This window comes from Tenrec ecaudatus, chromosome 10 (assembly GCF_050624435.1).
Source record: "Tenrec ecaudatus isolate mTenEca1 chromosome 10, mTenEca1.hap1, whole genome shotgun sequence".
NCBI classification, from domain to species: Eukaryota; Metazoa; Chordata; class Mammalia; order Afrosoricida; family Tenrecidae; genus Tenrec; species Tenrec ecaudatus.
This window is the reverse complement of record NC_134539.1, coordinates 107,816,719-107,842,238: the sequence shown is the minus strand read 5'-3', so window position 1 is coordinate 107,842,238 and position 25,520 is coordinate 107,816,719. Positions and strand designations below refer to the sequence as shown.

Here is a 25,520-nt window from a genome sequence, read left to right as displayed (position 1 = left end):
ACCTTCACGTAATTCTGTCTTAAACGTCCAATCCGCTCTGACCCTGAGCGCTGCGGCTTCCTTCAGCACAGGCCCGGCGGCAGGACGCTGTGTAAGGCGCCCTGCTCGCGCTCCGGAACCAGACGGAGGTCCAGACAAGGCTGAGTGAAGAGCAGCACTTGCGGCCCCAGCGGCCCTCCCGGGGGTCAGTTACCTCTTTTACTGTTCTCCGATGCCTTGGCCTCACTGGCGTCCCTGCCTCGAACCTTGTCCAGGGCTGGCAGGGAGCTCATATTGATAAGAGCTCTTGTGGCTGTCATTTCATCCAGCCAAACCACATTGCCTACGAGAAAGTGTAAAATGAAAGGTCACATTCCATCCGGCCCCACGGCGGCGGCGGCAGTAAATGGACTGATCAACCACGGACAGCAAAGACGGGCGCTCTCGGGGAGCAAGAGCTCTGGCGAAATCACCCGTGAGATTCCGCCGAATTATCACTGAATAGCCTAAGAAGAAAGGACTTCTGTATATTAAAATTGTTAGGTGACCCCTGTGCTGCTTCCCAATCTAGCCTAGACGGGAGCATGTACATAGGTCTAGGCAAGAGATAAAACTCACAACACATGGAACCCAGGAACAAGAATGGGAATAGATATCAAAAGGGTAGGGGGGAAAGGGGGAGTGGTGGGGAGGGAGGGGTGCACCGATCGCAATGAATGGCACATAACCACACACCCCAGCCAGGGGGAAGAACAGAAACCAGAGGGGAAGGGAGACAAACCAGAGGAGAAGGAAGGGAGACAGCGGTCACTGTAATATCCAAACATTTGTTCTTTGTGCCTGATACCTGACCCCTTCAACACTTCGTGATCACACAGACTGGTGTGCTTCTTCCATGTGGGCTTTGTTGCTACTGAACTAGATGGCCACTTGTTTACCTTTAAGCCTTTAAGACCCCAGACATTATATCTATTGATAGCCAGGATCCATCAGCTTTCTTCACCACGTTTGCTTATGCTCCCCTTTGTCTTCAGTAATCATATCGGGAAGATGAGCATCATGGAATGCCAGGTTAATAGAATAAAGTGTTCATACATTGAGGGAGTACTTGAGTGGAGGCCCAATCCTATAAATATATGCACATAAATCTATTTTCCTATTATCATATATAAATATATTTACATATGTACATGCCTGTATTTAGACCTCTATAAATGCCCTTTGCCTCCTAGCTCTTTCCTCTATTTCCTTTTACTTTCCCCTTGTCCCACTATCATGCTCAGGCTTCATTTGGGTTTCAGTAATTTCTCTCAGTTACATTGCCCTTGATCAAGCTCTACCAGGCCTCTTACACCCTCCTTGCCACTGATTTGGATCACTTTTTGTTCCCTTGTCCTTGGGTTTGTTAACACCACTTCCTTTCTCCCACATCCCCCTCTTCCATGTCCCCCTGAAACCACTGGTCCCATTTTTTTCTCCTCTGGATTGTTTATCCAGCCTATCTTATCTAGATAGACCTTCAGAGCTTTGAGAAATTTTATAGAAAACAAATAAACAAACAAAAAGCCCTGTTTAACTCTATCTAAAAGGGTATTTCTCAACTTTGTTGCCCCTGTATTTCAGTTTGGGGGCAGAAAGATATAGTGACTGACTTTGGTCCCGAACATGGCCTGGTTGCTGTTGTGGGGCTTGTTGATGTGGTGCTGACGCACAATGACCTGTGAGGTCAAAAGGAAATACTGCCCAGTGCCACGCCATCCTCACAGGTGTGACCGTCTGAGTCCTATGTTACACCCACTGTGTCAACCAATCTCGTTGAGGGTCACCCTCCTTTACTGCTGGCCCTCTACCCTACCAAGCATGATGCCCCTCTCCAGGGAGTGTTCTCTGCTAACATGTCCCTAGTATGTGAGATGAAGGCCTGACATCAGAACGTCCAAGGAACATTCTGGTTGTATTTCTTCCAGGATAGATGTGTTCTTGCAGTAGTCCACGGTACTTTCAATATTTTTCACCTACACCATCATTCAAATCCACCAAAGTCTTCCTTATTCAATGTCCAAATTTCACAGGCATCAGAGGTAATCTAAAATACCGTGGCCTGGATCAATCACCCCCTAATCCTCCAACCAACATCCTTGCCCTTCAACACATCAAAGAGTTCTTATGCAACAGATTGCCCAACACAATATGTAGTTTGATTTCTTAACTGCTGCTTCCAAGATCAATGACTGTATCTGAGCAAAATAAAATCCTAACTCCAGTCTTTTCTCCATGTATCATGATGTCATCCACTGGTCAGGTTGGGAGGACTTGGGTTTTCTGGACATGGAGTTGTGATCCATACTGAAAGCTGTAGCGCTTGATCTTCATCAGCAAATGCCCCACATCCTCCTGGCTTTCGGCAAGCCAGACTGTGTCAGCTGCATGTCGCAGGTCCACAGCCTGCCGTCCTAAAGCCACGTTCTTCTTCCTATAGCCGAGGCTCTCGGATAATCTGCTCAGCACACGGATTAATCACGGTGGGAGGACGGTCCGCATCCCTGCACAAGTGCCGGCTTTCCTGGGCTAAGGTGAGGAGCAGACAAGTCAGCAGTCTGGGTCGGATTACTGACGACGTTCGCATGCCAGGACGCTTTCAAAGTCATAAACAAAAGCATGTTCAACGGAAAATGGGGAGGTACTTACAGGAGGTATCGTCTAACCACTCGATGTGAGCTGGAGGGTATTCTCGAAAATAGGAAAAGATATCCTGGGTGCTCATCTCATCGACTCCACAGAGGTAGACCGTCTCCAGCCTCACTTTGGGGATTGCTGGAAAAACACGACAACAACAAGGGTTTTCCCACCTGCTAGTCAGTGCCCCTCTGGTGTGCCAGGTCAAGCAGCAAGTGTGCGGAAAAGAAGCCTACTGCAAAAGACCGCTCGTGCCAGAGAAAATGAAACGTCAACATAAATCACTTCAGTGCTCTTGTGAAACAGGAGCATTAAACAATTTTAATTCAGAGGTGGAGAAAGAAACAAATCATGCTGATAACCTCTCCCCAATCAAAATAAAAAACAAACCTGACTCATCGAATGGAGCCCGACTCACAGTGACCCTACAGGACAGGATAGAATTGCCCCCGTGAGTTTCTGAGACTGTGACTGTTTACAGAAGTGGAAAGTCCCGTGTTTCTCTTTTGGAGCTGGCTGGTGGTTTCAAACTGCTGACCTTGTGGATCCCAGCCCAATGTGTAACCACTACGCCATGAGGGCTCTTCTGCATCCATCAAACTATGGCATGAAACTAAAAGAAGCCCCACAAATGGCAGCCCCACATAGGAACAGACCAGGGATGTGAGCAGGCAGCTCACACAACAGAGCACACATACAAAAAGCCAGCAAGCAGGTGAGGAGCTAGTGGCCCTCACTACGAGCCAGGATAATGCACAATAAAGCAAGATACCTGGCCAGGCATTTTAATGTACGGCTTTCAGCATCACGCTTTGGTAGCATATGGCAAACAGCCGCAGTGGCTGCTGAGGGAGTCGGAGCAGGCACCACCACTCCACAGGGGGAGCTGGGAGTGTCTGCCCACCATCCGCCTTAGCACACGCCCTCCAGGTCTAAGAAACCCCTTCGTAAGCCCACCGCCCTTGAGTGGATTCCAAATCAGTGACGATGGAACTGTAGAACTGCCTCCTACATTTTCCATGGCTGCCATCTTTTTTTAAATCCCTCCAGTTATTTTGTTGTTACTGAGAATATCCACAGCCAAACACACCTATTCAACAGTTTCTGCATGTGCTGGCAATGACCCCCCAGTCCCACCCCAACTGTGCAGCCCCCGCTCAGGCTCCTTCTCTGAGCTGCTCCTCTCCTTGGGCGCTAACTCACTGCCCCTGAGCCCCTTTTAATCTTTCCAGCTGCTGCTGTTAACTTGGTCCCATATAGCTAGAACTTGAAAGAATACAATGTCCATGGCAGACATTTTTATTTTAATTAGTTAAGCTAAACTCCTGCCAGGTTTTAAGAGACAACTTCCAAGAGCAGCTTGTGGGGTTTAACCACAGACCCTGAGGTTAGCACTCCAAAGTTTTCCAAAAGATAAGGTTTAAAGATTATCTCAGGGCAACAGTTACCGGGGGTGTTAAATCAAATGTCATGGCTCCAGGCCATCAGAAATCTGTGAGAATTGGACATTCTGTTCTGCCTTTTCCCCCTATTGAACAGAATTCTTCTGGAGAATCTTTGATGGAAATGTTCTCACGGCCAGGGAGGCAGTTGCTCAAGGGGGCAATCAACCAAACACTCAGTTCTAGCACTCCTTCCTGCTGCTTCAGGCACAGGGGGGCGGCTTGTTCCCTCGTGGCATCATAGGAGCTCTCGGGGCACAGTTGGAAAAGCTCTGGACTGCTAACTCGAGGTCTGTGGTTCAAACCCACCGGCTGCTCTGCGGGACAGAGAAGTGACTATCTACTCCCATAAAGCTGTATAGCCCTGTAAACCCCAGACAAGGTCACTGGAATCGCCTGAAAGGCAGGGAGTAAGCAAGGAGCTAGGAGGTAGAATGGATGCACCCAATGCATCCATGGGGCAATTCACTAGGATGTACCAGGAAACCATGAACTTACAAGTCCAAACCAAGAAGGCAAATGCCGTGAGGATCTTGGTTGTACAAGCATGCTTTACCACCCCTCCCCTTCTTTCCCCATCTTTGTGATAAATGTGTCTACACAACTTTTGCCAACTAGATTTTTTACAGGACTTATAGGAATGACAATGACAGGTTTCTTCATGTTAACCCCTTCCAGCTTGCTTCCTGTCCCTGGTAACCACACAAATTTCTTCTCTATATATTTCTTCTCTTAAGGCTGTTATCGTGATAGGGGCAGGTGGTCATATCTTCCTCCAGAGAAGCAAATGAAGGGTTAGAACTGCTGACCATTCAGTGAGTAGCTGAGCATTTAATCACTCCGCCAACAGGGCTCCCTCTTCTCAGTACCCACTAAATAAACACACAGGTGAGTTCACCAAAATACGAGTAGTCACTGCAACACTATTTATAAAAACCCAGCAGTCACGAAGCTCTGGATTATGATTCTCCCATATTAGAGACCATTATATACTCAGAAACAATGAGATAATTAGATGTTATGAAAATATCCTAAGACATATTACTGATTGAAAAAAAAGTTGCAGAAAATTGTAGTGTGATGACATTAAAACAATAAAAACATATGTGGGTAACAATAAACAATAATCTATGAGTGAACACACAGGCGGCAGGTAGGCAACATTCAACAGTCATTTATAGGTTTGGCAGGCGACATTTCTGCAAAGGTAATTGCATGTGCTGTATGTAAATATACCCGTTTATAATAGGGAAAAACAGGGGTATACGTGTAAACTTTCTTAGTAAAAACAAAGCACTTGAGGAAATGAACTCCTGGGCCTACAAGCAAACAAAATAGAACAGAACAAGACAGAAAACCCCGTGCTTTGCTCCCAAGTTTGACCTATCAAATTAGAACCTCTACAGGTAGAATCAAGGGCTAGCGTCACTCGTCTGTTTAAAAGCAATGTGCGAGGTCATTTCAAACGCTGCCAAGCTCATGTAGCAAGTCTTATGGATTGTGAGCTACATACCAGTCATGCAAAGTCGGAGTGCGGGTTGCCCAGCAGACCACAGGACACCCAGTTAGACGTGAATCTTAAGTTGTCATTGGTGTCACTAAACTGTACTTAGGAAAGATGTTGAATTGGCAAATGTTTAGAAAATGAAGTAATGCAAAATTTTGACTCTCATATAAATAGGAAATTATGTTTTTATTGCTATTAATATTATTACGGTTATTGCATGAGACACATTAAAGCATTATTTATTACTGAAAAAAATTAAAATACAAACCACCATCAATATACCAGGGGGTGCCCCAAAAACACCGGAACTGTGCTTTCTTCCTACCCATTTTTCCCACTAGGCGAGCATCCAGCAACTCGCTGAGTTAGTGCACCCAGTGGCGTCGCCTGGGAAGGTTCTCTTTGGCCACAGTGAATTTTTTCATCAGAAGCTGTTTCGCTGCAACCACGTGTTTTGTGATGGCCGATTTAAGAGAACAGCATGCGGCTGTGAAATGTTTCCTGCTTGGGAAAATGGCCTCAGAAACTGTTGTGTTGCTGGACACAGCTGACAAGGACAGCTCATTCTGGATGTCCGTCAACTGCCCGAATGGATGAAATGTCGACTTGCAGTCCATTTGGAGTTTGTTCCACCAGGTCACACTGTTAATCAAGCTTTCTATTGAAAGGTTCTAAAAGGCCTGATTCATGGCAGACTCGGGACGGGCCTGGTTTTGCTACCACAACCATGCACCTGTTGACGCAGCCATCTCTTTTTGTTTCCGGGAATGAAGAGGGACATGAAAGGACAGTGATTTGATGACATAGAAGAGGTGAAGAAGAAAAAGCGCGGGAGATGCTGTCAGCCATCCAAACAGATGAGTTTGGAAAATTTTTCCAAGAACGGAATCGCAGATTTGACAAATGTATTAAGTGTAATGGAGAGTGCTACTTTGAAGGTGACAGGTTTGTTTTGTAAAAACATATAAATACATAGCTGGGGGGGGTTGTTTTTCGCTACCCTCTGGTATGTTCTTTTTTAAAAAATCGTTTTATTAGGGGCTCATACAACTCTTATCACAATCCATGCATACATCAATTGTGTAAAGCACTTTTGTACATTCATTGCCCTCATCATTCTCAAAACATTTGTTCTCCACTTAAGCCCCTGGCATCAGCTCCTCATTTTTCCCCTCCCTCCCCACTTCCCCCTCCCTCATGAACCCTTGATAATTTATAAATTATTATTTTGTCATATCTTGCCCTGTTCAACGTCTCCCTTCACCCACTCTTCTGTTGTCCATCCCCCAGGGAGGAGGCCACATGTAGATTCTTATAATCATCCCCCCCCCCACTATATTCAAGTTTACAAAAGGTCAAGTAGGGTTCAAGCCAAACAGATGAACAGTTGTCACCTCTGGGCAGGAGGCGGACGGCTATGGCTAAGGAGGGGCGTGGCCTCACTGGGAGTGTGCGCATTCCAAATTACATCCTTCAAGTGCTTTAGCTCACTGAGTCTTTTCCATCATGAAATATGCAAACCTGTAGCTCAGGAAGAACAAGAATAAATGTAAAGTGCCTGCAGCTCGGCCTCCTACACTTACATTTAATGATCAGGACGATCTGAGGCAAAAGAAACAGTACGGAGAAAATGGGGGCCATGTCACCTCTCCACATCCCATTTCTCTCTGTCCAGTTTCGTCAATGGCCGTTACTCCTAAGCACGACGCTATCAATGTTCCCCAAGCACACAGCCTTTAAATACATATGCACAGGCAAATACTTTCAGATTAAAAAATTAAGTGTGTGGTCCTTTCATGCTGAAAGCTTAAGCGATGAGCTTGGTGGAAGCCAAGGGCAGGGTGGCCACACTAAGCCACAGGAGTGCCTGCCCTGCAGGCTGAGACTCAGGAAATCCCCATCTCAGGAGTCAATAGTCGCAGCAAGCCCTTCCTCATGACTAGCAAAGCAAGAGTGAACATCGGAGGGGCACCAGACAAAAACGGAATCTTTTTTTCAATGCTATGTATTTAAATTTTTTTTTTAAAAACAACCTTATCACCTTCAAAGTATTCTCCATTACACTTAATACATTTGTCAAATCTGCGATTCCATTCTTGGAAACATTTTCCAAACTTATCTGTTTGGATGGCTGACAGCACCTCCCGCGTTTTTTTTTCTTCACCTCTTTCACATCCTCAAATCTCTCTCCTTTCATGTCCCTCTTCATTCCTAGAAACAAAGAGAAGTCCCCCGGAGTCAGGGGCGTGGGGCAAGAGAGGCATGTTGTTTTTTGCCAAAAACTGACACATGGCTGCATGAGCAGGTGCATTGTTGTGGTGGCAAAACCAGTCCCGTCTGCCACAAATCAGGGCTTTTTTTGCTAAACACCTTTATGCAAGCTTTTCAGAACCTCTCAATAGAAAGCTTGATTAACAGTCTGACCTGGTGGAATGAACTCCAATCATAAAAAAAATGAGCCTGGTCTTGATTTTTTTATTTCACTTGATAAGCTTTTTTCGGGCAACATGATGATGGTGTCTTCCACAAGCTTGACTGGTTTCAGAGTCAGAAGAATAGCACCATGTCTTGTCACCAGGAATGACCTTGGGAAAGAAACAATCTGGGTCGCTTGGGGGCGGTTCTTTCAAAGCATGTTTCACCTCAAGCTCCTTTTCCTGGTCAGTCAGAACCCGAGGCACAAATTTCGAAGCCACCCTTCTCATTCCCAAATCTTCCATTAAAATTCCCTGAACTGAGATCCAAGACCGTCCAGATAACTTCCCCATCTCGTCAATGGTCTGTCATCACTCTCCTAGCACAAGTGCACAAATTTTGTTGACATTTTCGTCCATTCAGGAAGTTGACAGACATCCAGACCAGGTTTGTCATCAATTGACATTTTACCTTTAAGGACACGAGAAAACCACTCATATAGCTGAGTTGCTCCCATAGCACTGTCCTTGCATGCTGTTGAACATCACTTGATCTTAGGCAAAAGGCCGAGAAGCGATGCATGCTGTTGAACATCACAACAGTTCTGTGGCATTTTCCCCAAGCAGGAACACAAAATTTCTCAGCCACATGCTGTTCTCTTAAATTGGCCATCCCAAAAAAAACCAAAGTTCAAGTGAAACTGCTTTTATGAAAAAATGCATTGTGACCAGAGAGAACCTTCCCAGGCAACACCACTGGGTGCACTAATTCAGAGTGAGTTGCTGCATGCTCACCTAGCAGGAAAAATGTGTACTAGGAACATTTTGCCCAGGGGAGCATTTATCCATTTGGGGGGAGGGGGGAGGTTGTACCCCTCATATGTGCAGTCTGTTACAGTTTTGCTTATGTGACAGGAAACGATATTTTAGCACCCAAAGAGGAACAAGCACAGTTCTTTCAGGTCAAAGTGCTAACTCTGAAAACGTGCCTAAGCCGCCCTACAGAGAGACATTGACAGAGAGATGTTGACGCGCATGGGGACAGAGAGAGTGCCTGGTGTGGCAGAGGAATCGGGCTGGAGATCAAGATCTCTAGTAGGAGACCTGCTGATCTACCTCCCTCGAGTCCAACTCACAGTGACTCTATGAGGCAGGGCAGAGCTGCCCTGTGGGTTTCTGAGTGTGCAAACCCTTGACAGGAGTAGAGAGCCTGTCTTTCCTCCAGGGAGTGGCTGCTGGTTTCCAACTGCCGACCTTGCAGTGAGGCTGCTCAATTCGCAACCACTGTGCCCCAGGGCCCCTCCTACCTTATAAAAAGACATCATCATGAAGCAGACAAGCAGAGAGCGGCAAGGCTAAGACAGTGTAAAAGTAAACCTCAAGGGCAGTGCAAGGTCGTTCTAACAAAAATACAATACACACATCTTAAACCGACAGTTGAGGGGACAGTCTCAAAACACAGATGGGGGAGGGGTGTGGAACAAAATGTCTGCCTACCCTGTCATCAGACACAGTCATGCCTGAGTTTTCGTATGTTTAAATGCATGTGCACATTTTAACTAGGATCTGAAACTGGGTAGTGATCAAATTTATTCAAAAGAAACTGGTTGAGAATAACAATTGTTTAAAAGGACCATCACTGTGGAGACAGACCAGGCTCAATCAGCTGAAGCACAGGGAAGGCTCACTCTCAAGGGGGCAAACATGACAGCGGCCACCGCCCTTCCCCCCCCCCCCCCCCTAGATAGGAAGGGAACTTTGTTAAGCTTCAAATCCCATGGAAATGTGCCTCAGGAGAATGCTCACTGCACATCCTTACCTGCTGCCCACACGGCTCCCAACAGAACAAAACAGCACAGCAAAGGAGGCTCCCAGACGGGCCCAGGCGAGACAGGGCTTAGTGCTGAGGTGGCAGTGAGCAGTGGCACTGGGGACAGAGTGGACATTTACTGAGGGCTCACCACAAGCCAGACACATGGGCAGCCTCTTGGATTTCCTAAAGGGGAAAGAAGACGGGCACAACCCAACCCTCTAGTCTTTAGGAAGGCAGAGTCCAGAAAAGGCAGCTAATCCCAAATCCCCCTGATGAGAGAGAGAGAGAGAGAGAGAAAGAGAGAAGGCAGGAAATGGAACTCACGTGCTTATAAAACACAGGTGAGGAGAATGATGAGGGCAACAATGTACACGTGTGCTTGACACAATGGAGGGATGTATGGATTGCGATTAGAGTGGTACAAGCCCCCAATAAAATGATTACACACACAGAGGTAGGCACACCTGACCACAGACTACCAATGAGAGAGGAGCAAACAGCAAATGACTCCTAAGGATCCCTGGCACGAACCTCAGACTGATGTCAGGCTTGGCGGTGGCAATGGGAAAATGCCAGCGCTCCATCCCACCGAGTGACGAGGACAGAAGCAGCATGTGTACAAACGGGAAGAGGAAACAAAGTCCGCATCCCGAAAGGGAGGGGAGGAAACACCGCGACCGTGTTGGGTGGTGAGCGGCGGGGACCTGTCCTCTAACTCTGCTCGCAGATCCAGCGGCTGGAGGCAGGAGGACGGAGCATGACCTGCTTTGAAAGCATCTCAGGAAGGAAAGCTGCGGCCCTCTCACTGGTGGTGGTGTGGGTTTTTAAGTGTCGGGGTAACCCTGCTGTGAGCGAAGATGCAAGGAAAAAGACAAGCATGTTGCTCCCTCTCCTTTTCTTTCTTTTTTTTTCCTAGCCTGTTAACAGGAGAATAGCTATCATTAAGAACGAATGAAACCCAAGCTCGGAGACAGCAGGGTGGGAATTCATTTAAATAGATTTCCATCTCCTAGCCCAGAATTACACCCCCATGCACTCACTCAGGCCCACAGCGGTGGATGCAGAAGGAAGCAGGAGGTAATCTGGGGAAGCCACAGGGAGGGACTGAGGCACCTGATGGCGTGAGAAGGGCATGCCAGCGCCGATTTTCACAAAAGGAGAAAAAGAACCTCCCAGACCACAGATGGAAAAACTTAATGTCGTTCTTCACCATTTCAAAAAGAGCTCATTAGGCGGAGTCTCTGATCCCTAAGGAAACCATGTCTTCCCCAATGGAAATGACATCAAGTCGCTAATAAGCCAGTCACCCTAACGCACGAGATTCAGCCCCTGTGAGGAGATGGTCTGAGTTCACTGAGGTGTACAATAAAGCGCCTCGTGTGGATGTAACAAAGTCTGCGCCTAATAACAAATGATTAAGACTTAAAATCATATCTCACACTGATATGACAAAATAATAATAATTTGCAAATTATCAAGGGTTCATGAGGGAGGGAGGGGAAAAATGAGGAGCTGATACCAAGGGCTCAAGCAGAAAGCAAATGTTTTCAGAATGATGATGGCAGCAAATGTACAAATGTGCATGACGCAGTGGATGGATGGATTGTGATAAGAGTTGTATGAGCCCTCAATAAAATGATATTTTTTAAAAGGCTTAAAATCAATAGCCTGAAATTTCATGGCAGCACTGATCAACATCTAAGCGTGGATGTGGAGCAATGTTGGAGAAGACACCAAGTGAAGATCGCAGCTTGAATATTGAAAGTAGAAGATGAAAATTACCTCAATGGACTGACAGGGAGTTTGGAAATCAACAAAGCGTCATTGAGGAGGGATAGTTTTCTTTAAAGTACTTTAGCACAAGATGAGAAAGACAGGTTTGGGTTTGCTTCTTTTTAAGGATCCCAGGGCAGATTGTGAGTTTTACATTTAACAGTTACCAGACGTTTCGTTTCAACTAATTATAATCTCCCCATATACCACTTATCCCCCTTCTCCCCTGTATCCCTCCTAGGAGAGGCTTCTGATGAGCAGTAGTCCTACTGGCTGCTTGGGTTGACCAGAAGAATACAGGGTAAGACTGAAACGCTGTGAACAAGCATGATGGCGAGCCAGCCCTGCCATACTTTCCGTCAATCCATGTCCAGTCTCCCCTTCATTCAGAAACTGGGAGGCCGGGGAGGAAAACAAAGTGAGGCACGTCATATCAAGCAGATTAGGGGGATGGGCAGAAGCCTGTACGTCCATCACCCAAGGGTTTACCGTGACTGCAGAAAGAGTTCAACCATGTTATTCTAAAGTTTAGAATTTATTTATTCTTAAGGCTTAAGGACTTGTCCAAGATCCCGGAGCAAGATAGAGAGGGCAGGATTTGCATCCAGGCAGCCAGGCTTCAGACATCCAGCAGCCGAGCACAATCCCAATGGCTAGTAGTCCCCGGCAGAGACGTCACACCCCTGGTTTCCCAGCGCTAACCAACCCCTCCCATTGTGATTAAAGTGATCGGGCCTTGCAGTACTTATTTCTTGTAGAGTGTCCCAGTAGGGTTCGAGTACACTGTCCTGCACCCTGCTGCCCCTGGATGAAGAGCAGGTTGTAGGCGCCCACTGCCCCAGTGACGCCCCAGGCAAAGCTATTGCCTCTTCTGGGAATTTCTTTAGAACCAGACGGCAATGGTTGCTGTAGAAAGGTTTTAAAGGCAAGAAAAATGGAAAATTAAAGCCAGACAGTGATCCTACTCAGGTAGTCCCAAGTTTACAGACAAGGAGACTGAGATCTAGAGAGGTTCAGGCGCTTGCCCACCACCACAGCAAGCAAAGGCCCGATTCCAAAGGGTTTGGCACCGTCCACAGCTCCAACGATAGCGGGCAAAAATTTCAAATGGGTGACTAGGGATCCTTCATAAGAAAGTAACGTCTGAACACACGGATGGAAGACTGACTGAGACCACGGTTTTGGCAAACCGGCCCGAGGTTTAAGGTCACGGATGCGGTGACAGGACGACACTCTCAGGCCAGAGTCACATACATATGAAGTCCCCGTGGGGCTGCTCACCTCCAGGCCAGCAGCTCCAGCCCATCCGCTGTTGCAGGAGCGATGGAGAAAGCAGGCTGCTCCTGTCACGATGGGTAGGCTAAGACCCTACACGGAGCAGCCAGGGGAGAACTGACACCATGAAGGTGGATTTCTGTTTTATTCATTCAGTCTCCAAACCCACAGCAACCCTGTTCTCCAGGGTAAAACTGCCCCACGGGCTTCCAAGAGTGCCCATCTTGATGGGATTAAGAAAGCCTCATCTTTCTCCCTCGGAGCTGCTGGTGGTTTTGAACTGCTGACCTAGTCACTTAACAGTCCAACACATGACCTCTATGCCACCAGGGACAATAATGTACTGTAGGGTGAGTTCTAGGGAGCAAACACTTTTAACTATCATTAACAAAATAAAATCACACACTCAGCTGGAGAATGATAAATCTCAGGGCAAGATCAGCTTTGCCTTCTCTGACACAGGATGTTCTGTGTGGTTGACGCTTGTCACACATTCAGATAAAGCAACAGAAATATAAATGCCTTTCCCCTAATCCCAATACAGTTCCAGTACCCCGAAAAAGAGGGTCTGGGAGTTCCACTCTCACAACATTGAAGGGCAAGAAGTTAACCTCTCTGCCAAGAAAGGTTAAAGGAACCTTCAAAGCTCTGCCAGTAATTCACCGTTTTCAGGACCCACTCAGACATCTCATCGCCATGCCATCAGGTCGATGCCAACGCAGAGACCCTGTAGGAAAGAGTAGAACTGCCCCTGTGAGGTTCAGAGACTAACTCTTTATGGGACTAGAAAGCCCCATCTTTCTCCCACAGAGCAGGCTGGTGGTTTCAAACTGCTGACCATGCATATCGCAGCCCAACACGTAATCAGGACACCACCAGGAGTCCTACTCAGATAACAGGGTCATAACCACCACCACCACCCCCATCTAACCTCTACAACACAGCTCACAGAATCTCAATTTTAAACAGAAAGCCAGTCTCTTCCTTCAGGAGTACCTGGGTGCGAACGGGACCTGTAAAGCCTGGCCAGAAGCCAGGCTCGGGAAACTCCCCCCAGAGAGCTGGTACCTTTCTTCATCATGTCTCGGTCCAAGGCGACATTCCTTTGGGCAAGATTTACTTCTGACCGGAAATGGAAGCGTTTGGCTCGCTGTTCTTTCTTTTCAATTGCTTCCTAGAAAGTACAGGGGACACAATGATTAAAGTAGTGAAACATGCGAGCAGAGAGTGACATCACAGAGATGCCACGATGCACCAGGGAGCGTGTGAAGACAAGGACAACAGTGTACCTGGGGTCATTTTTGCCAGGAATCGGGCATTTGCGTGCAGTTCCTGGGAGGGGTACGCTAACACTCTACTGCAATAGTGCCTGGGGCAGTGTTGACGACTGAGAATAATTTTCAGTGCTTTCCAGATGTATGACGTCCTTGGACCTTAAATTTATTGTAAACAATCATGCAAAGTTACCACCAAACAGTCTCATCACCCCAGTTTCCCAGGAGGAAACACCGAGGCACAAGAACCTAAAATGGTTTGCTAGACGGTACTTCAGCCAGTAAGGACAGATCCTCTGAACCCAGTGAGGGCTCCAGGCTCCCCGCCACCACCAGCCCCCAGGTCGGATCCTCCCCGGGCTGGTGAGCACACCTAAGCAGTCCACTCCCTAAAGTGATCTGCTCATTTGAAAATAGCAGCCATGCCAAGCTCGCTCTCCCCACTGCCTCTGGGGAATTGCCAGTTTTCATCTGTAAGTGACAAGAAGCACTGGAGCTTCCCCAAGAAACAAAATAATCGGCTCCCTAAGTTTTCCCAAGAGCTAAAATAAGCCTTGGTCCCCAAGTTTTCCCAAGAGCTAAAATAAGCCCTGGTTCGACTGTGCATTTCCTACTAATGGCTCTGAGCGACCCTTCCCTGATTGTACACTGGCTTCGCCACAACAACTGGAGGCCAGACGTGTGGGGATTAAAGCAGCACCCCCTTGTCACTTTCCAATCGTCACTCTACATTTCCTTCACTCAGGCCTTCCCAGTGCAAACAGACAACTTGTCTACCTTCCTTCAGTCATTACGTGAAGGACCAACTCTGGGGCTACCGGCTGCAATCTGTGTAGGAATCCAGGGTACAAGCTACTGCGTTTTCAATAAAAAGAAAGAAACCATTTCCTTTTATTATTTTTTTTTACAGGGGGAGAGCACGAATGCAGTCCCCCACTACCACAAATTATGCAGTCAAGTTTCCCACATTTGGGGAAATCGCAGGGGCCAGCACATCAGAGTGCAATGGATGAGCCTCGCCCTGGGAAAAGCACCTTTGTGAGCATGGTGTCTCCCCTGCAGGTAAATATTCCTTTTACTATTTTTGTGCTTGTCTCGAAGACAACTGGTTCTCTTTGTGTCTTTAGGCAATCTGAGACAGACAAGACTCGGATAAGATATCCCAGGGCAGATGCAACGTACTTAATTTTTAATTGTGTTGTTATGCACCCAATATTGTAGTACATCGCATTCTTAGCCATAATTCTGGTTCAAACCTAATTGCATACATCAAAATAGGAAAGAATGCCTAAATCAGATACAACCAATTGAAGCAACAAACATGAACTGCCTGCGTGGAAAAGAAAATCCTAGGCTTGGCTCGATGCGGCACTGCGATGAAGCTGGTAATCTGGTTCACGCAATCAGTGGTGCAAAGGTAAAAACCCGGGTTCTGAGAATAAACGCCTAGATAGCCGCCACAGTCAGAAAATCCAGTGTTTCTAAGCTGGCAGGCTGTGACGAATAGAGGCTTTTACTAAGGGGCCAGCACTTTTCATCCTTTGGTTGTCATTTAAAATGGGCTCGGCCCCACATTTTGAAAAAATGCACACCGCATTTTCAAAAATCATCCCCAAGAAGGAGCTTTCATCCATGGCAATGGGGAAGTCAGCCCAAGCACCTCGGGAGGGCGGTTGTAGCTCTCCGGAATGTTTCGAGACATAATGCCGCCTGGATGCTTTAGGGAGGGAGGCGTGAGGGCTGCTTTGTACAACACCCAATTTTTTCTAATTTTTTTAATGTCATCCAGCAACAAGGGGGCAAAATAGGGTGCTACTATGTTACGCTCTAGGGCCAGAGTTCTTAGGACACCTATCAAACGGAACGACTCGCGGTGCACTCTACCTTGGAGGTGACATCGATTCCAGTGATGAAGCTTCCGGCCTTGTTTTCGTATCTTCTACTTGTGTCCTATCACAGAGGGGAAGGGTGAGAACGTTGACAGCTGCTGAGGCGACTCCCATGATAAAAAGACACCCTGACAACTTTTTCTTTTTTTTTTCTCAATAGCTCAAGGTCTATTTGTTGGCCTTTATGAGTGTTTTCCAGCCGAGGCTGATGGAGGGGGGGGGGAGGGTCACACTCTGTCTCCCAAGTCTATTTCTGGTATTCCCCAGGGATACCAGAACATCAGTCAGCAACCCCTGCTGCTCTGCCGCATGCCCTCAGTGCCACACCCCAGACCATGCACCATTCCCGCACCGTGTCTCCAGTGCTGTCCCCGCAGCACCATGGTTCAGTGCGGGATGCCGTGTCCCATGGTAGGGCCAGCCCACGGTCCTCCCGTGTGTTGTCTGCTCTGAGCAGGAACATCCTCCTCCTCGGGGCTTAATGGGCCAGGATGCCCTCTCCTCCCTCTCCATCCCTTTGCGGGTCTCCTGTGTGCTCTAATCCGATGCACCCCTCTCCCCAAGCTGTAGTCCCAGTGCTGTCCTCTGAAGTGCATTCTTCTGAGGGGGTAGAGGGGTTCACATAGTTGAATTGGGGCCTGACCGCTCTGCCAATTTTTTTTCATTAACACTCCCCCGCCCCTGAAGACTCACTGCCACCACGCCCATTCTGACTTGACCATATCAGGTCTTGGAGACTTTGTAACTCTTTACAGGAGCAGGCAGCCTCCACTTTCTCCCAGCAAGCAGCTGGTGGGTTCGAACCACCACTTTTGCAGTCCAACACTTATCCCCCACCGCACCCCCAGGACTTTTAGGGAGACATCCTTTCAAGAGCTGAACTTGCCCACAACCTAAAGGCATTCTATCCATTGAAGATACTTGTGTCCACAGGCATATGAGGGCTCTAGAGAAAAATGTCAACGATAAGGCTCGGTCAGACTGGACACATTCCCTACGCAACGCCACCAGATGGAGCACGAGTCCCTACCAAAGTGCAGAAAGCGCAGATTCGGCCAGAGTTCACGGGCAGGCAGCAGCATAGCGCAATGCAATGACGGCCTTTGCACAGAGGCTCCCAGCTGTCGTGCCAATGTTCACAAACGGCATGACACTTTACAAGTCTGTCGCTCTCTCTGGGCCTCCCGTTCTCCACGGTGTATGCCCACCTGCCCGGAGTCTCTCCCGCCTGCACTGCAGTCTTCCATTTCTCCAGCAAAGCTTCTGGTGCCCCTTGCCAAGCTTTTGCATGGGCCGCTGCCCCTTTGGGGAGAACTCGCCTCCAAATCAATACCTCCTGGTGGTTGTTTCGGGTTCTTGTTGAAATGTCACATTGGGCTGCTAACCCAAAGTCTGCAGTTCCAACCCATCAGCCAAGAGAACAGTGCAGCTTTCTGTTCCCATTAAGAGCCACAGCCTCAGAAACCCACTGCGGAGGTTCGACCCTGTCCTATAGGGTCACAACGAGTCTGAATCTACCGGAAGGCAATGAGTTTGTTTTGTTTTTGTTTTAAAAACTGTTTCAGGGGGGACATTCCCCTTGCTGCTGGGCACACTCCCTGCACTCTCTAGACCCTTAATATGCTTTGTTTTCTCCATAACACACACCGCTATGGGAAATTATTTGCTCACTTGTTTTATTATCTGTGTCCCCCCAACTAAGGCATAAACTCCAAAGGAAGACTGATCTTGATCAAGTGCCTAGGACTGTGCATGGCACTCAGAGCTTGGAGGGGGAGTAGGGGGGAGTGGTCATGCAATACACGGATGTCCGTGAATGAATGAAAGAGCAGCGTGATGTGCTGCTGCAGTGCTGTTGAAATACTACAATGCAGCAAATGGCAAAGTGCATTCCGCTCGCCATGACTACCATAATCGCCAGCCACCTCGGGTGAACCCATTCCTCCCCTAACTTCAGTTTACAGCGCGTCTTGCAGACCAGGTGGTGAAAAGTGCGTATGGTAGGCACGAAATTACTGGAAAGGGCCATCCGGGCCGGGACCAGCTGTCTTTGAACCGGCCATCCGACGGGCAAACCACAAGCCAAACACCTCTCCCCAGCCCCACCGTGATAAAAGAGGGTTTCATTCCGAGTCAGATGCTCCGGCACCCAGTAGGTCCGACTCCGCGGTGGAAGCTGCACCGGGGGACAAGATGACCCTCAAACCGCAACAAAAACATTTGTGTTTCCGCTGCCGACAAATCCAGCCTTCCCAGGAGAGGCAAGGAATGTCAAGTTCAAGGCGCCAATGACACTAGCGTAGGACCCACAAGGAGACCTGGATGGCGAGGTCACCCAACACTTCCTTCTGGGCTCTCCGGGTTAGGTTCCTACCCAGGGCGTCCCCATTATCTCAAGCCTAGCCCCTCCTCGCTCGTTCTCTTCTATAAACAGGGCCAGAGCCGCAGCGCAGGAGGGGATCTCAATTACCCTACCTGCCCCCCACCCCCACCCGACACCCCCCCCAAAAAAATCCTCCAGCCCCTTCGACACCCATTTCCGCACGCCCAGGGTCCACTCTCTCCAACCCCTCCTTCAAACCTGGTGTCCCCCCACCCCCACCCCGCGCAGCCGTTCTTCCCCCTCCCGCGACTGCTCGCAGCGGGGTGCCGCCGCCGGGCGCCTCCCCTCCGGGTCTCCCGGGCTCCGGGCATTGCCTCCGCGACCCCCGCCCGGACCCCCGCCCTATGCCTGTACCGGGATCAGTTCCTTCAACGAGCGCCGCACCGGCACAATCTCCAGCTCGCCCTCCTCCACCTCCATGGGCTCCGGCTCGCCACGCTCCACACTGGGCTCGGCCTCCGGCGAAGGGAGCCCCAGGGCCGGCCCCACCGGGGCCTCTGCCTTCACCGACACTCGCAGGCCCCGTACGGCCGCCATCGCCGCCCGCCGGCCGCACCACTGAGAACCCGCCCCGCACACCAGCCGGCTAGAGCGCCGCCGCCACAGGCCACAGAGGAGACGCTGCCACCACCCAGAGTGTCGCCCGATTCGCCCAGAAACTGGTGCTCAGCTCCGCCGCTTCCTAGTGGTTGGAGGAACCACTGCCAGCTAGGGCGGGACTTTAGTAAGGAGGAGGCGGGGCCGAATAGGGATGGAGGCAGGGCCAGCTGGAGTGGGCGTGGCTTGTGTGGGGCGGGGCTTGGAAGGGGACCCGTACAGGCTAGGGCTAGAAAGCAGCTAGCCAGGCCTGTGCGCTAACTAACTATACTGAGCCATCACGATGAGGACTTGAATCCTTACAATAACCCTATTAATCAGACCTTACGGTTGTCATTGCCATTTCACCTGTAGGAAAACAAGCACAGAAATCTACCCAAGGCTATTTTTAAAAATCATTTTATTAGGACCCACACAACTCCCACCACAATCCACACCCGGCCAACTGTGCAAAGCACACCTACACACCCGCCCCCCCCCCGCCAGGACTCCTGGAATCAGCTCCCCATTTTTTCCCACCTCCCTCCCTGCTCCCCCCTCCCCCACGAACCTCCGAAATGTATAAATTATTTTATTTTATCTTACACTGTCCGACGTCTCCCCTCACCCACCTCCCTGCTGTCCATCTCCCAAGAAGGATGCCACATGTAGATCCCTGTAATCGGTTCCCCCACTCCACCCCACCCTCCCTCCTTCCTCCCGGCATCACCACTCTCACCACTGGTCCCGAGGGGTTCATCTGTCCTATTTTAGGGGGGAAACCTGGAATGTGAGCTAAGCGTTCTCACAGCAGAGCCTACAATAAGCGTTGATTCATCACTTTTGTGAATATCTGCGAACCTTTGTCTTTTTAATGCCTCTCAATAACTGGCCCATTTTACATACCCCAAAACAGACTCCAAAGAGAGTTGTGATCTAGTCTAAAGCTGGAGCTTAACCCCAATTTCCTGCCTCCAAGGAGCCTGGTGGAACACCCACTGTAGATGACTCTATTAAACGAGTCACAGTTTTACTGACACCTCACCCACATCATACAATTCAATAATTCACTCGTATCAAGAGTTGTACGATCATCGTCACCACAAAGAAACGATTCACTATGACGTTGCAGGCTCTTCCAGACACTGTCCTTTTCATGCATGAAAGGATAATTTCCTCCTCCTTCAACATCTTACATAAAAAGCCGGTAAGCCAGCCATTGCTTAAAAATCGCCCATCCCTATCAAACCCGTACTCTGAGGAGACAAGCATGCTCCCATTTGCAGGATCTTTAGTCCCAATGGGAACTTTGGTCATCTATATTCATAAGCAAAGTCCAGCCGGGGCAAGTCATGAAGCTTGAGCAGTTTACCCCAGCTCAGGGTCAAACATCTCTCTCTTCGTTTGGTCCTCTCAGCTCTAGCCATCCAAGCGAAGTCAATTGATACCAGCTGCAAACTTGAGAGTCAGCACACCCTCCCCTGGCACTTTCTCACTCTATCTTGACCCTAGCTTCTTCCTAGGTCATGTCCATAGGCTCAGTATGCCCACTACTCTTTAAACTTCAGACCAGCCAACCCTTCCTGTCCTCTCTTGCCCCTGTGGTGTAGGCCAACAGGTTCTAATGGTGCATTTCTAAACTCAAGCTGACTCTCTTCGCTGCTGTGTGCCCTCCCCCACCCCCACTCCCATCAAACAAATGGACGCAGGTGGTTGCCACAACAAACATACCAGGCTGCCTGCTCACTGGCTCCCTTTACCTTTGTCTTAGAAGGGAGCTTCCTATGACGGGCACAGACTTTTCCTGCATCCGTGCATCCAATGGCAAACTGCTTGCTCAAAAAACTTAAAGCCAAAAATTAGTTAATTAGTCTCCCACCTCCAAATCTTACCTTCAAATGTAAAGTCTCCTGGTCTCTCAACATTTCTGGGTGGGACTCCAAGCTCTCAACTCTACAGAGGCCACTGGCTTAAGAAAGCCTCTTCCTTCCAAGCAATTCCTAACTCCCTGTTAGCATATCCCATCAAGTATAGGCTAGAAGTGGGCTCACAAGCTCGCTGTACAATACTAGGTAGGAGAAACATTCAATATCCAGAACACAGTCAATACATTTGTAGCCCCTAATCCTTTTAATAATACACAAATGTCATCTTCTCTTTCCCACCCCTGGACTGTGGCTCCATTTATGTGCATATTGTCTTGGGCCTCTGGCAGCATAGATCCAGTAGGCCCTGGCTCCCTATCAATCAAATATAGCTCACTCAGCCTAGCCTTTGCCCTGGACCACTCCAGAAGACCTTCCTCCCCTCAGCTGCAGCATATCATTTCTGACCTCCCATCAGTAGAGGTTAACAATAACTAAAGCAACCTCCTAATTTCTCATACCACCTTTGGTTCTCTTCCCTAAAGAATCCCATGTCTCCATGAGTCTGTAGCCATTGCAAGGAACGAACCCTGCTCACTGCACTAATAAGCCACCCGGGGCCACAGCTGACCTCCTCAGGCTCCCAAGGTCAATTGCCAGGAGGCAAGTCAGACAATCCTTCTTAAACCTAGCTTGACACCAACCCTCCCTCTCATAGCACTCTCCTTCTGTGGCTGCCTTTGATGATTCACTGCAATAGCCAAACAGAACTCACAGGTCATACTCACGATTATGGGGTTTCTTAGGGAAGTTAACAGATTACAGTTTTTGTGAGGAGTACTCAGGATACAACTATTCAGCCAGGACATTGGTGCCCATAGGCAGGCCTCTCTCTGACCCTCGGCTATTTGGCCTGTTCTCTGTTGGGAAGTATTACACAGCACTTTTTTTTTAAACAATTTATTAGGGACTCATACAACTCTTATCACAGTCCATACATATACATACATCAATTGTATAAAGCACATCCATACATTCCCTGCCCCAATCATTCTCAAGGCATTTGCTCTCCACTTAAGCCCCTTACATCAGGTCCTCTTTTTTTTTTTTCCCTCCCTCCCCTTTCCCCCCTCCCTTATGTGCCCTTGGTAATTTATACATCGTTATTTTGTCATATCTTGCCCTATCCGGAGTCTCCCTTCCCCCCTTCTCTGCTGTCCCTCTCCCAGGGAAGAGGTCACATGTGGATCCTTGTAATCAGTTCCCCCTTTCCAACCCACTCACCCTCCACTCTCCCAGCGTCGCCCCTCACCCCCTTGGTCTTGAAGGTATCATCCACCCTAGATTCCCTGTGTCTCCAGCCCTCATATGTACCAGTGTACAGCCTCTGCCCTATCCAGCCCTGCAAGGTAGAATTCGGATCATGGTAGTTGGGGGGAGGAAGCATCCAGGATCTGGGGGAAAGCTGTGTTCTTCATCAGTACTACCTCGCACCCTAATTAACCCATCTCCTCTCCTAAACCCCTCTATGAGGGGATCTCCATTGGCCGACACTTGGGCCTTGGGTTTCCATGCTGCACTTCCCCCTTCATTTAATATGGTATATATATACATACATACACACATACATATATCTTTTTTTTTTGCATGATGCCTTATACCTGGTCTCTTGGCACCTTGTGAACGCACTGGCCGGTGTGCTTCTTCCATGTGGGCTTTTTTGCTTCTGAGCTAGATGGCCGCTTGTTCACCTTCAAGCCTTTAAGACCCCAGACACTATCTCTTTTGATAGCCGGGCACCATCAGCTTTCTTCACCACATTTGCTTATGCACCCATTTGTCTTCAGTGATCCTATCATGGAGGTGTACAGTCAATGATATGATTTTTTGTTCTTTGATGCCTGGTAACTGATCCCTTCGGGACCACTCGATCACACAGGCTGGTGTGTTCTTCCATGTGGACTTTGTTGCTTCTGAGCTAGATGGCCGCTTGTTTATCTTCAAGCCTTTAAGACCCCAGTCACTATCTCTTTTGATAGCCGGGCACCATCAGCTTTCTTCACCACATTTACTTGTTCACCCACTTTGGCTAAGGCTTCCAGTAAATGCCCAAAGGGCATGCCACTCCACCATAAGCCTCAGCCTGAAGGCATGTGGCTCCAGCTTTGTGGATCAGTAAAGTCAGCTCCTGCAATTAAATACCCAGAGATGCACCAGTCCACAAGCCAGCCTCCTTGCTCTGTCTCACACTCCAGCGCCTGCTGCTTCTCTGCCACTCCTATAGCATCAAACCTGTTTCCCAGATCAACATGCCAAGATCTGCAGATCCAAATGATGCACCGCTCCCGGCTCTTCTCTTGCTGGCAGTGAGATTCTCCACCTTCACCTGCTCCTGAAGAGGCTAACTTTATACCCAGCAGAAGAGCAAGCACAGTTAATCCTGGTAACAACCACTCATAACTGGACCGTAGAATCCAGTCGGTCTCTCCCCACAGCCTTTTCTCTAGACTGATCAGGAAAGTTGCTTGGTGGGAGTCATGAAGGCTATGTATGGCCAGAAGAGCCGTATTAAAATAATTCATTGCGTTGTAGTGACTCATTGGACTGCTAATGGCAAGGTCTGTGGTTCAAGCTCACTAATCACCCTTCTGGAGAAATACAAGGCTGTGTGTCCCAGTAAAGATTAACCACCTCGGAGATCCCAGTCTTGTAGGGTCACGATGAGTCAGAATTGACCCAGTGGCAGTAGGGTTCTGTCCACTGTAGACCCTAGAGCAGGGGTTCTCATCCTTCCTAATGCAGCAACCTTTCAGACAGCTCCTCATGTGTGGTGACCCCCCCCAACCATAAGATTATTTTCGTTGCTACTTCATCACTGTCATTTTGCTACTGTTAAGAATTTTGCTACTGTTAAGAATTTTGCTACTGTTAAGAATTGGTGAAAGGATCATTTGACCCCCAAAGGGTTGAGAACCGCTGCCCTAAAGCATGGTTGTCCCCAGATAATTGTAACAATAACCTGGTTGGGGGAGAGAGGGGATCCTGCTTCTGGCAGGAGACCCTGATCAATTTTTGTTTTGAATGTTTTTGTCTCTTCTTTCTAGTGGAACTTTGGGCAGGTTCCAGCCCCTTTCTGGACCCCAAGTCTTCTAGACCACCTCATGGGAAAGTAGGGTGTCCTATAGGGTCACAGAGGCGTTTCCAGCTCCCATCTGAACAGAAAATTATCAACCATGGTCTCCAGCCTTGGTTGGTTGTGTGACCTCTGGAAAGGCCACTTCAGCGCTTTCATGGAAAGCCTAGTTGCTTCATAAGTAAAAAAAGGTAATGCCTCAGGGCATCCTCCTCCTGTTCCTCCTCCTCCAACGCCTCTGGATAAACCCAGGGTGGAGCGCTTCAAAAGGCTGGCCTTGCATGATGCATAATGTACCCTATCATGTGGCAGGCCTGGAAGTGGACTTAGATGTGTGTGACTTTGTAAAAAGGCTTCAAAGCAAGTTTGTGCTTGGGGTGGCCAGCTTTGAGTAGCTGCCACAGGCCCCATCAGCACCCTTGTTCTTAGGGCGTAGGGTGGGGAGGGAGGAGAAAAGTGTTGAGCTGGGAAGGGGAAGAAGCCATTCTGGGCTGTAGACACTGGGTAGCCAGCAGAGACAGCAGGACAAGCTCCTCTCCCGGCGAGGCAGGAGCCCAGCTGCTGGAGAATTCCGTTCCAGGGAGACGTGAGCATAGCATGGCATGGGGTTCAAAGAACCAGCCTCCTGAGGGAGCCAGAGCCAGCTGACCAGTTCGGGTCAGCCAAGGCATCAAGCCATCCAACAGCAGGACTCCTAGGCTTCTCTCCAGGGACACCCTTTGTGCCTTCCATTGTTTGATCCCCGACTTACCCTCCCACCCCTCCCGCAGCTGGCTGAGGGGAGGCATAGGGAATTGTTGTCCGCAACTCACGTCAACCCCAAATCAGTGCCCGTCTTGCTCCATCCCCACGCTCAGTGTCTGATCAGATGGATGTGAGCTGACCGGGCTGATCTTCAGACAGAGGGCCCCAGGCCTTTCTTCCTAGTCCCGCTTAGTCTACAAGCTCCAATGAGACTATTCAGCAGCACGCTCCCTGCCATCGAGCCGATTCCAGCTCACAGTGACCCTGTGGGACAGGGTAGAACTACCCCGTGGGTTTCCAAGACCAACTCTTTAAGGGAGTAGATAACCTCTTCTTTCTCCCGCAGAGCGATTAGTGGTTTTGTACCGCTGAACGTGGGGTTAGCAGCCCAACAAATAACCACTACACCATCAGGTCTCTTTCCCATGAACTTCCAATAATAACAAACGAGTAGTGGTTGCCCAGGAGGTACATGGGCTGGAAATCAAGTCCAGGCCTCCCACAGGGAAAGGAGGGAATGCTACCAGGAACCACCAAGGCCGCCTAGAGAATATTAGCAAGTGGCAAAGAATAATTTTCCAAAAGTTAATATATTTAAAAAAAACAAACCACTTCCAGAAACCACAAAACAAACACTTGTAAAGCTTTTATTCAACCTATTAATGAATAAATAAGTAAGCTAATAAGACTAGCTTGAGGCATAGGCATTTATAGAATTAGTCAGACAAAGAAATATATACTCAAAGGACAAGACAGACAAATGCCTTACAAGACAAT

The 25,520-nt window shown here is 48.7% G+C and overlaps 1 protein-coding gene and 1 non-coding gene across 2 annotated transcripts in view; both read right to left on the bottom strand.

Moving 5' to 3' along the window:
- Positions 1-19,003, bottom strand: part of NCBP3 (nuclear cap binding subunit 3) — a 35,217-nt gene extending 16,214 nt beyond the window's left edge. The window contains exons 1-5 of the mRNA XM_075561171.1: positions 18,780-19,003; positions 16,038-16,103; positions 13,948-14,053; positions 2,668-2,793; positions 194-322 (exon numbers count right to left, since the gene is read on the bottom strand). Of these exons, the coding sequence (XP_075417286.1) occupies positions 194-322; positions 2,668-2,793; positions 13,948-14,053; positions 16,038-16,103; positions 18,780-18,962 (610 nt within the window). The 5' untranslated portion in view covers positions 18,963-19,003. The remainder of the gene's footprint in view (positions 1-193; positions 323-2,667; positions 2,794-13,947; positions 14,054-16,037; positions 16,104-18,779) is intronic.
- LOC142460265 (U1 spliceosomal RNA) lies at positions 15,062-15,223 on the bottom strand. The gene has a single exon (XR_012786509.1). It is a non-coding gene; the product is annotated as a U1 spliceosomal RNA (small nuclear RNA).
- Positions 19,004-25,520: the final 6,517 nt, after the last annotated feature.